This window comes from Lytechinus pictus, chromosome 2 (assembly GCF_037042905.1).
Source record: "Lytechinus pictus isolate F3 Inbred chromosome 2, Lp3.0, whole genome shotgun sequence".
In the NCBI taxonomy this organism is placed as follows: Eukaryota; Metazoa; Echinodermata; class Echinoidea; order Temnopleuroida; family Toxopneustidae; genus Lytechinus; species Lytechinus pictus.
Genome location: NC_087246.1, coordinates 60266101 through 60278218, shown reverse-complemented (window position 1 = coordinate 60278218; position 12118 = coordinate 60266101). Strand labels below are relative to the sequence as shown.

The 12118-nt window shown below is 35.6% G+C and overlaps 2 protein-coding genes across 4 annotated transcripts in view; one reads left to right on the top strand and one right to left on the bottom strand.

The window, feature by feature from the left end:
* Window positions 1-2750, bottom strand: part of LOC129253867 (membrane-bound transcription factor site-1 protease-like) — a 26238-nt gene extending 23488 nt beyond the window's left edge. Inside the window, exon 1 of one of the 3 annotated variants that reach the window (XM_064095288.1) lies at window positions 2604-2750. The gene's annotated coding sequence lies outside the window, so the exon portion shown is untranslated. Of the gene's footprint in view, window positions 1-2262 lie in introns of all 3 variants that reach the window. The other 2 variants (XM_054892304.2, XM_064095289.1) reach the window with 2 other exon arrangements.
* On the top strand, window positions 2387-12118 carry LOC129253868 (ER membrane protein complex subunit 4-like). The gene is made up of 5 exons (XM_064095290.1): window positions 2387-2569; window positions 6302-6419; window positions 6825-6978; window positions 7601-7761; window positions 8599-12118. Exons 1-5 carry the CDS (start codon window positions 2496-2498, stop codon window positions 8632-8634), a joined length of 543 nt encoding a protein of 180 aa, XP_063951360.1. The 5' UTR covers window positions 2387-2495; the 3' UTR covers window positions 8635-12118.

The following is a 12118-nucleotide window of genomic DNA, read 5'->3' as shown; positions in this document are numbered from 1 at the left end:
ATTTCAAATAGATCTAGATCTAGTAGACTAATCTTAAAAACGAACCAAAATCAAATGCAATTGGTTTCAATTTGCAAACATATTCCAAACATTACAAACAGACTTCATTATGTTTCAGTATCTATAGATTTAAACAATTTATGTTACACTATAATATTTTGATGATAATTTGGAATCATTACAAAATTCTAATTATCATCATTTTACAAAGAAAACCTTTATGGTTTACTTCCATAAACAATTAAAATCTGATATCCCTGGGGTACCCATATCAGTGAATGCCAATTTGTCTACTGCCAACTTTTCCACTCACATGGTCTACTTTCATTTAGTCTAATGCCATTCCGTCCATCAACATTTCGTCTAACAACCATTTGGTCCAATAACCATTACGCCTAGTCCAATCATCACTTTGACTAATCATATCGTCTATAATTTTGTCTCATAACCAGTTGGTCAAATATCCATTTCATTTTCATTCATTTTGCCCAATAGACACTTTAATAGATCTAGTCCTAGAATCAGACGAAATGGTATATGGACTAGATCAAAGGCAAAGCATTGGCAAATTTTGTTACCTTTTGCGTCCGCTCCGAGAAATCCAATCTTCTCGCCAAGCATCAAGAAATCGCGAGTTTGCTAGCAGAGGTCTCCAAATAAGTAAAATGTGATACCAGCTGCATTTATGGTATTTTAACCTCCAGTCCATCTGATATAGAGTCTAACTAAGTACCAGTATTACCCGGTGTCTAATAGTAATACCTTTGTCTGCTTGATTTCTTTTCTAAAGCTTTGCAAGACGATGGGTGCACAAATTAAGATCACACTTCGGTCTCTGTTGTCATGTTGGTTCATTGTTCCAATTGTTCCAATGTTCCACTCACCAATTGCAGAGACCGAAGTTCTAACTCGATCTGTACAGGGACTCAATCAGTCATTGGCCACATGTTTATGTATTTGTTCAGATCAACCAGGGAAATGGGAGTTAGTTGTTATTTTTAAACAAGAATTCATCAAAAAAAATGAAAAAATATTGTGAAAGGACGGAAGAGACTTGCCCGATGTTTACGCCGCCATCTTGTTTCTTATTGTACTTCCCCAACGTTACGGACGCGACCGTCATTATAAGAACAAGATGGCGGCGTGAACATCGGGCAAGTCTCTTCCGTCTTTTCACAATATTTTTTCATTTTTTTTAATGAATTCTTGTTTAAAAATAACAACGAGAGCGTAGAAATGTCGGAAATGAAGTTTTATCCCATGTATGGTAGTGGATCGTATTACCGAACACTTATCATGAATTCAATCATATCAAACACATTTTGTTCATAAAATTCACCAAACTTTGAACATAAATACACAATTACCTACAAAAAAATATAAATATGTAAAAATTTTGCCGAAATCGTTTTTCCTTTTTACGATATTAGCTTCTAATCGGACCCCTCTTCGCACATGAAATATTTTGGTCACTTGAAAAAGGTATCGTATTACCGAACGTGTGTTTTTTATGAGCTATTTTGACCATATTTTATCATTGTTAGAATATTAAGACTTTGAAAATGTATTTTTGACAATTTTTCATCAATTTCTATTCAAGTTCTCTTTGGAAGGATGTTGCAAAATTTTGAGCGTATGAATTTATTTTCTGATGCGTATGATGCGTGCGTTCGGTAATACAATCACTCACTATACATGATTTAGGTCTAGATCTTTTAGGAAAGTAGAAATCTTGGGGGTGAAAGTTTCAGGTTTTGGCTTCCTTTGTGTGGGTCTTAGTATGAGTATGAGATAGAAGCCCTGGCTTCGTATGAGAGTAACCTTAGTCCTTACGTTAGTAAATGATTTTTACTCTCTAGAAGCCGCCTGGCTAGGCCAGGCTGCATGCCAGCTGTTTAAGATAGTATCAAATCTAGTGCTATAAACGTAAGCGGAGAAGGTTCAAATTAAGAGCAGTGGCAGTGCAACTGCATGCAACTTGCAAGGCTAGCTGAGAGTGAGAATGAGATGCACGCAGCTAGCCCAAGCTAAACGCGAGGCAGAATCTACAAATTGTATGTGATTCTGCCTCGGTACAACTAAGTTACAATGACAATGTCAATGGCAATACGATTTAATTCGGACTTGTGCCTGGCTTGGCAATGATTGATATTTAACGTTAAATTACTAAACCACCCAGCAATTTAATCACCTTCAATAGAAATTATAAGCGAACACAATTCATAATAATTTGGTAAATACGATAAAAAAATTCAGGCCTACCTAAAATATAGAAGTTTACAGAAAAACAATAGCAGGTGCACTCCATTTTCTCACGAAATTGTACCGGAAACAGCCCTCTAGCTCTCTCGATATCATCGTGCACCATGCACTCGATGCTCGATCTAGTCTAGCGCCACCTCATTTTTTAAAGGCCGTTTAAATTTAGTCGACACCGGTACTCATCTCGTACGTAATCATCCTCCCTGAAAATTAATGCTATTTTACGACAATTAATGGCTAATCAGCAAAACATCATCGCCCGTGGTGTCGGAAGGAGACATAAGTGGGCTATTGACTTCACTTCAAGGTATTTTGAACCACAGATTTACCGTAATGCTTACTTTAAACGTAGTCGGTGATAGCCTAGTGCGCTTTCGCATCCGCCCGACATGACAAATGCCACAAGTATCGATCCCTGCATGCATGCAGGTATTGGTAATCGAGGCGCTCCCGTTTGTGGAACGCTGCTAGCTGCTCTAGCTCTCTATGTCTGTTGGTGCGAAAGCGCACTAGCGCGAATGTCGTACCTACATGTCCAAGAGGCATTTGAAAAGTAACAACAATTTGATAAATAATGCAAGGTTCCATGAGATACTTGGTAGATTTATTTTTATGCTGGCATAAGTTTTAGTAAGTATAACTGGCATGGTGGTAGGCCTACTTGGAATTAGTAAATTTGTCAGAATAGTTTGACATTATTATTATTATGACAAGCAAATAAAAAACTAAAAATCGCCCAAGGCATTTTGCAAGATCATAAGATGCACAATGAAGCCTTGAACTTGAAGGCATTCTATGACGTGATGGGGGTACCTAAATTTTCTAAAGCCTAAAGGCAAGCACCTACATCATACTAGTGCAAGTAAAGCATTTCTACTGCTTTTTTTTTTAAAGATGGGCTCTAGCCTGGCCCCAAAATAATAATTTTTTATTTTTGGTGGCTACTCTTCACAACCTACATCCTAAATCTGCAACATGGGTTTGGGCACCCATGCCACTGCCGTGCACGGTAAAATCAAGGCACAACGCATGCAACTCTCTATGTCTATGAGCTGATCCTACCACAGAATTTGGAGATTCCTGGGGCCTGTTGCATGAAAGGGTCTTTCGTAGAACCATTCTACGTAAGAACGAGATATCGCTCAACTGTTTCACAAAGCCGATTTGGGCGATACGAAGAATGGTCCTTGGAAAGACACCTCCAGACATGTCCTACGTAGGCATGATCTTCTTTGCATACCGCCCGCCACCGTCGGCATTGAGAGAAAATGCGTTTACGGCAAGCCACGTACACTGACATATCACCTTTAAACATTTTTTGGGGTTGCACACTGATGCATTTTATCTGGGATGGCGCCAAGTTATTTTTTATATGGGGGCTAGTTGTCATCAATTTCAGGTCGTCTTTTTGCACGGCAAGACGACCAAAAACATTGCAGATGTCATTTTAACTTTTCTGGGCATTATGTCCGGGGGTAATGTAGGCCCAAATATTTTTGTAAATATGTTTTCTTTTATTCTCCGTCCTATCCCCACACCATTTCCATTAATTTTTTTTGAAATATCGAAATGGGCGGCATTATCTATCTGACCCCTCATGCTTTCTCATTATAGATAATTAAACAACATGAAAACAAATTTCTTTAAAAGAAATTATGTAACTGGTAAAAAACGTGTTTATAACGTTCAGCATAAAAAAAACACGATATAAAACTAAAATGTTAAATATGGTAAATCATTCATTTATTTTTATTTCATTTTCATTATAATTTCTTTTTTTGCTGAGATTAATTTTAATCAATAAAAATTAATTGTCGGATTTGGGCTAACTTGAAATGTGAAACAGTAAAACAAAACAAAAAATCTGCAGTAACAAAATAGCTAATTGAATTTAAGATACAGATTAGACCTATAGTTTACGAATCCATCACAATTATTACAAATGACGATAAGCTAGTTCATTAAAGAAAAGATTATGGAAAGTCCATACGAAGAGGCGCATTTTAAATCGTAGGGTAGGCCCCTTTCGGCCCCTATGTAATGTTAAAGCAATAATGTAGTCTCTACTCCTCAACTTTGAAATGTTGAACATATATATTTTTTATATTCTTAAACCTTATATTCTTATATAAGCTTCCATAAATTAAGTGATCAACTTTAAAGATTATCAACGTTTATGATCATGGTAATATTTTGCATTATTTTTGTAAATAGTATTTTTCCATTGCGGATTGCACACCTTTTTCTCAGTGTTTTAATTGTTATTGCAAAGCACTACTTTATCCACTTGGGACATGTTTGCAGCAATTTTCATATTGTCCTTGTCTTCGGTTACTCATCATGCAACTGAGGTATGTTTATACTCTAAACACTCACATTTGTATTTCTTGCGTTATATCTGACAAATAAAATAAATAAATTAGATTTTTCACACGCAGCCTCTCATATTTTCCTTTTTAGTCTCATACAATCAGACACTGTTGATTTTGTTTACTCAATTCAAACCCTATTTTTACCTCAACAGACAACATATTAACGCATAATTTGCAAAATCATCATTATATATATGTATTTTATAAAAAATCAGTATATTGAACTAATAAAATGTCGAAATTACTTAGTTAAATCAATTTTTATGTCGGACAAGGGTCTCTTTCGTTGAAATATCAATGAAAGGTGTCTCTAAAAGGACACCGTGTTCCAAATAAGGGAAATAATGAAAATATCGATTTTATCCAGTTATGTTTGTGAATATTGATTTTTTTTTCTCTTTTTACCTCATAAAGTACGCTCCATACATCAATTCTACAATCAGTAATAAATAAAACATTATTTGATCCCCTTTTATTGAAATATATGATTTTATGAAAAGTCGTCATTCCGAAATAAAAGGTTCAGGTGACGATGAAGACTAAATATTTTTCCGATACTATCGATATCAAACGATGTCGCGGACTTGAAAGACAAAATTGCCTTCGTGAAACGGAAAGCGCTGATTTGTCGCCAATCTTCCTATCTCGGAAGAATGGTCCTAGGACGTTCCTACGTATCGCTCATCTCGTCATGCAACAGGCCCCTGGAGTCCAGATAAACCACTTCCATGCAATTGCACGAATTGATATTTCTGCATGTATAATAATCTCATAAAATTGTTCCATTTCACTTACCGATCAATATAAAGTCCATTTGGTGACTTATTTGAGCACTCTGTACCTCATCTTTTCTTGCCCTTGACGTCGCTGCCTATTGCCGATCCGCAACCTCAATTTTGGCCTAAAGAGGGCGCGCGATTTATTTTCATATCAAAGACATAAGGCCTTTAAGGGAAAGACTAGGAACCTAAACTATTTTACACGCAAATCGACGCAAAGCATTACGTGAAGTCCGTGAACTGTCCAATCTTTTCATTGTATAGACTTTGGTAGACCATATTATTTACGTTCGTTAAAAGCTTGTACTGCTGGTTTCGTTCCAGGTACATAGATTTTTCTATTTTTTTATAAGTTCATCGTTTTCAATTATTTGCAAAAAAGTGTTATCATCGCCAATAATAATCTTGAATTATGTTTTTGAAGGTATTTAATTTATTGGTGCCCATAATTAGTCAAGTAATCGTAAGAATTGCGCATTCAAAGAATTAAGACACAGTTATAAAATTACCGAGGAGCTGAATCAAGGTTGTGAAATTTATTAGCGCCACCAACGGGCTTCCTTGTATTTCCGTAGAAGAGACATGCGAAGTGTATTGCTACTTACCGGAAAGAGCCCCGGTGAGTAGCGAGAAGGAGTTTCGGTAAAATATTACTTCTGCAATGAAGCGATTTTTGCCGACTACTTCGAAATCCAGGGTCAAACGCGGTCCGGTGTACGAGGTTAGTATACATACTAACCTCGTACTAGTGTGAGTGGATATGGGATAGGCTTTAACACCAGTGAAAGGGGAATTTTTTCTAGGTCTCTTTGAGCATTTCAGGGGCTCTGCTGGACAAGTTTTTTATATTTTCAATGTATTGAATTTGTTGAATTCACCTTCATGTAGGCCAAGAAGTGAGAGGCAACTTCAAACCATTGCTGATCATCCTGCTCCTGTGGGTTACACTGAACGTACCTTGCCTGACCTATCAATACATGATAAAGATCCAGCATTAATTGTTAAGGTGAGTGCCATCATATGCAAATCACAATAATCACTGCATATAAACCGGCTATTAACCAAACTCATGATTAAGCAGTCAATTTTTGTTTTATTTTACAAAAAGTCACTTTCTATAGATAATCATTCTGATTCATGAATTTCTTGCTGATAAACATTTTTAAACTGTTTGTTAATTGTAGTTCAGTCCTTTTACAAATATATGTTGTCTTTCATTCTTGGTGTGTGTTTAAAGGGGAATCCAACCTTGGTCATAAAATTGCATATTTTGTTGATCGAGAAATCAGGCAAGACTCATGGTTCGTGAACCATCTTGTTTACACTATTTGTAACGTTAGATTTCAATGTTGAGGAGGTAAAATGCTATAGCCTATACTTTCTCTTTTTTCATTATGAATTATTCCTACAGAAATGTTGGGACATAGCACTAGCACCCATGAAGCAACTACCCATGAACCTGTTCCTCATGTACATGGCTGGTAGCTCTATCTCTATCTTCCCTATAATGATGGTAGGAATGATGCTGTGGCGACCTATCCAGGCTCTCATGTCTCTCAAAACAAGTAAGTTTACCAATCCTATACATGTACGTAAGAAAAAGAAAAGGTTCATCTTGGCACCTTTAGTAATGTCACACTTAGAGTACTTTTGGTAGGTAAATTTTTGGAGCCTTTCTGGTCTGAGAAGTGCTCTGCACATATTATGTTGTCCCAAGACCAGACAGTTTTAATAATAGTTACACCTTTTAAAGGTGCTTTCATTCCCGGTGTATGACACTGTTGCACCTTTAAACAATGCCATACTGCAGCAGGCAGCTTTGGACTTGTAATGCTAATCCTATGATGTGGATTTGTTGGCTTCCACCCACATTTTATAATGTTGAGATATTAGCATCCTGAATTCAGGTTCAAAGAATGAATCAAGGAATATACAACATATGAAATGCCTTTTTCCATGGTAATGAATTTTATTATGGGTGTGGTTTGGCTTCAATTCGGCTTTAATCTAGACAATATTATAACTCTACATCCCAAAAGTTATTTGCAATATGAATCCATGTTTAAAAGTATGTCATCTGGGCGTTTTCCTCCCTGATTCTTCATTCATACTGCTTTTATATTTATTGACATTGATTTACATTCATGTATATTTTCTTGACTGTTGCCCACCCCTTATTCTCTACAGCATACAAGATGCTGGAAGGAAGTCCTCAAGCTCTTATTCAAAAAGTTGTGTATTTTATTGCAAACTTGCTTGGTATAGCCTTAGCACTTTACAAATGTTCCTCCATGGGGCTTCTACCAACACATTCATCAGACTGGCTCTCATTCTTAGAACCTCAGCAGGTAAAGTATATGTAGTTACTTTCATTGATGGGGATGATTTTTTTTTTTCTATCTTAGTTAATTGAAAGAGGTGTAGAACTCATTTACAGTTTCTGTTTTTAATCCTCTTGAATGCTAGTAGTCAGAAATTGAGAGAAAAACGCAATGCAATATGTGGTGCCTTTCCTGAATAAAGCTATTTAATTAACAATTCAATTTCATTTCATTGTCCACATGGAAATTTGTTTCGGTCAAATTATAAACATTTGTAATAAAAAGTTACATATTAATGACATATACATGCATAGATACAATTATACAAAATTGCAATAGAAAGCGACAAATACAAGGCAGTCTTGTAAATTGGCAATGTGAAGAAAATACAATAACTTTGACCATAGTATTTTGTACACTTCTGTCCATTTTTATCACTGCATTATGTTGAAATGTAGATCCTTATCTCATGTCACCCATCATGGGTCTCTTTCATGTGTTCTTGTGTTTTGTCATGTTTTAGTGCACATTTGTGGTTTGTGATAGAACTGTGACCAAATAGGCTATTTGATAAATTAAAAAAAAATGATGATGATAATGATGAAAATATTATTGCTGATGGTTATGACATTAGTAATGATAGCTTTGATAATGCTGATGATGATAATCGTGATAACAATAATGATGGTTCTGGTTGTAGTGCAGGTTGTGCTCAATATGAATGCATGGTCAACAATGCAAATAGTGATAATAATTGCAATTTTATCGTGATCTCTTCTCTCCCCCCCTTTCCCTCTCTTTTCCATGCACCTTTCCTTGCCTACACTTCATCCTTTCCTAATTCATTTATCTTTTCAAATATAGAGAGTGGAGTTTTCAGGAGGTGGAATGGTATTGTGATAAGGCCAGCACCAAGCCACAAAATGCCTCGAACAGTAACATAATGTTTGTATTTGTTTGTCTTGTGTCTCTAGTAACTTATTGTTTGAATGTCACTGAAAATCAACCATCATATTGCAGTCTGACCTTTTATTATAAGTTATCAGCCTGGCATGCGTTTTTTGTTCAGATTCACTGACTAATATGTTTTGAGTAAAAAAGATGCATGGATATCAGTAGCTTATAACAGTTGTCAGTGAAAAATCACAAAATACTTGTTTCATGAGCTGCTCCCCAGGTCTACCCAGTAGCAAGTTGATTCGAATATGTAGGGTAACTTAAATGGGTATAACATTGGATGTTTCATCCGAATCAGTTATCAAGTAATAAAGTTATTACAATTGAAGTTCGGCCAAGTGTTATATAACAGGAATGATAAACTGCAGCAAGTAACAATATTTCTTTCAAGAATCAAAGTTTGGCACAAAATTAGTGGTATGCAAATGAGAGAACAATAATTCCACACATTCAACTTTCACAGGAAGCTTTGATCGAATCACAGTGAGATTTAATGAAGGATGTTTTAGATTTTTGAAGGAGACCTATCATACTAAATAGGTTCATTATTGCGGACCTATCATGTTGAACATAGAGAAAGAATGGTATATTGAAGGAGCAAGATCCCGGCGCTGTTGGACGGTATCATACTTGCCGCTATCCTCATGAAAATCATTGACGTGATTTGCATGCTGATGTCGATCATCGGCCAGTCACGCAGCACGTGCATACAATCACAGTACACATACGCTTCGCTGCTTTTGGCTACATCGGCATTGGTCCAAAGATCTACTGACGTCACTTCACACAACAGAAGGAGGCGGAGCCAACCTGCAAAGATCTTCAAACAGTAGCCAAAGCATGCGCGAACTAAGACTCGTCAGGGCTGGGGCATTCGGAACATGGCATCTGCGTACGCGATGTTAACCATGATAACGTTGGTGTCAATGGGCCGCTGGCACCGTCCGCAGTGCGTACGTACATGTATGTCAAACAGCTCCCTCTGAATCCGGGGACCATGCACCTTTAAATATTTAAACTATTCATCAGCTATTTCACTTGCATACCACTTGTGTTGTTCCCAACTTTGATTTGTGGAAGTCAATGCTGTAATTTAGGTATTTTTCATGATATTTTGATGAAATGTTCATTGTTGGGCTTTGTTTGATTTATTTTTCTTCTGTCATTTCAAACCAATTTGTTGTTCAGGGGAATTTTGACTAAATGTGCTAGTGATGTGTAGTTTAGAGAAAAGATTCACACTGCTATTTATTGCATTCTTGCAGAAAACCGATGAGTTGATACGAGCAACCGAATCATTACATGTGATCGGCTGTGATTAACATTGACATAGACAGATGAGATGATAATTTTCAATGATAACAGGTTTGAGAGAAGGGCCCTGAAAACAGCAGATGTCTAGTAGATCATAAAAATTGTAAAGGTCTGGCTAATGATTCATAAAACTTGTAATCAATTAACTGATGTTATTATTTTTATTGTATGAAATCCAATCTGCCATCAAATCTTCACATATTTTTTACTCATTGCCAAGGTTATAAATAAAATGAAAGGGGTAATGAAGAAAAAGTGTCGTAGTTTAAGATACAATATACATGTACATGTATGTTCTTGTATATGAAAGAGAAAATTATCTTTTTTGCTTTGAATAGATTATTCTTATATACATAGGTAAAATAATAAGCTACATTGCAATACATTTTGGAATGATGATGTTGGCAAGATATCTGTCTACATATTTTCAATTTATAACAAAAGATTATGAGCCATCAAGAGCAAGATTTAAACCCATGCCTTAAAGAGCCCTGTAACATGAATCTTAGTGATTAATTGTTGAGCTTATTTGTACATTTTATCATACCCAATAATCAATGCAATCGCACCAGCCCATGATCAATCGCTAAGCTTTATGCAACGGGGCCCAGAACCATGTACAGCTTTGACCCAACACTTAAAGGGGAATCCAGCCTTGGCCATAAAATGTAGGGTTGGGAAGGAGAAAAATAAATTAAACAGAATGGTGAAAGTTTGTAAGAAATCGGACAAGCAATAAGAAAGTTATAGCTGCTTTAAAATTGAGATCACTAATAGTATGTACATTTCAAATTGGCAACTGGGTAAGTAAATTATGACAAGGGGCAAGGACAACTTTCCCATAGGCCATGTACTTTATTATCAGGGATTTGTGGTTTTCTCCTAAGTATCCATTCCCCTGGGGCAGTAATCTAAATATAACCCAGGTAGTATATTGTTTGATGTCCTCATGAAAGAAAAATATAATTTGAAGTAAAACTTTTGGGAAAAATGACATTTTAGTCATAATATGTATTGGAGTACATGGAAGAGTAGTCCTTGCCTTACATCACTATGACATCCCGTATGCGGCCAATTTGAAGTCTCCATGGGTATAGTGATTACCAATATTTACAACTTTGAAAAATTCATAACTTTCTTGTTGTTTGTCCAATATTGTTCAAACTTTCACCTATCAACTTGTCTGATTTTTCTTTTTCTTCTAAAAACAACTTTTTATTTAGGTTGGATTCCCCTTTAAACCATAAGACCGCAAGCAGAATTGTGTGCTCTAAATTCTTTGTGCCTCTGCTTCGTTATATTTTTTTTTCAATATCGTAGGTAGGTCTCTTGCTAATTTCAGTATTACTGGTCATATTAACAGATATAACCTTGTGGTTTAACTTTCAAACAAGTGTAACGAGGAAAGAAAGACGGCTACCAATTTTGTTATGACATTGGACATTTAACCGCCACCAATCCTCTGTATGATCAGAGGTCAAGTTCACTCCATCTCAGACTGGTGATAAATTCAATCAAAATGGAATGAAGAGATTTGTACAATTTTCAATATGCTTGATTACTCAAATTAGTCATATGCATATCTCGGGTGATAGGCAAATAAGTGAGTCATTGATGTCACACACTATGACACTACTTTATTACTTTTGTTTGAAATATCATTTATTTCAATTTGTAGATTTTATATTTAAAAAAAACCTTGATTTGTTATTATTCATAATGAATATTTCTGAATGAATCAAATAATTTCAAACTGTACAGGAGGAAATATATGAACATGTATTTCATTATAGAACAAAACAATTATGTATCATTTGAATTTCACCATCCCTCTGATGTGCATATAAAATGTATCTTAGAATTTTATAACTTTCTCTATGTTATTATTTTTTTCATGGCTTGTCAAATTTTACCTTTTTAATTCAATTGAATGTTATAGTTGAATGGACTTAGATCAATCAGTGATTATATAAATCTGTCTCTAAAAGGCGCGTGCATATATTTCCATGTTTTAAAACGATTACATTCTCTGAAACGAGTATTGTCACTGACTGTTTGAAGAATGCACAAAGTTGACTCCAATTGATGAATAAAGATTTATTGTGAATATGTA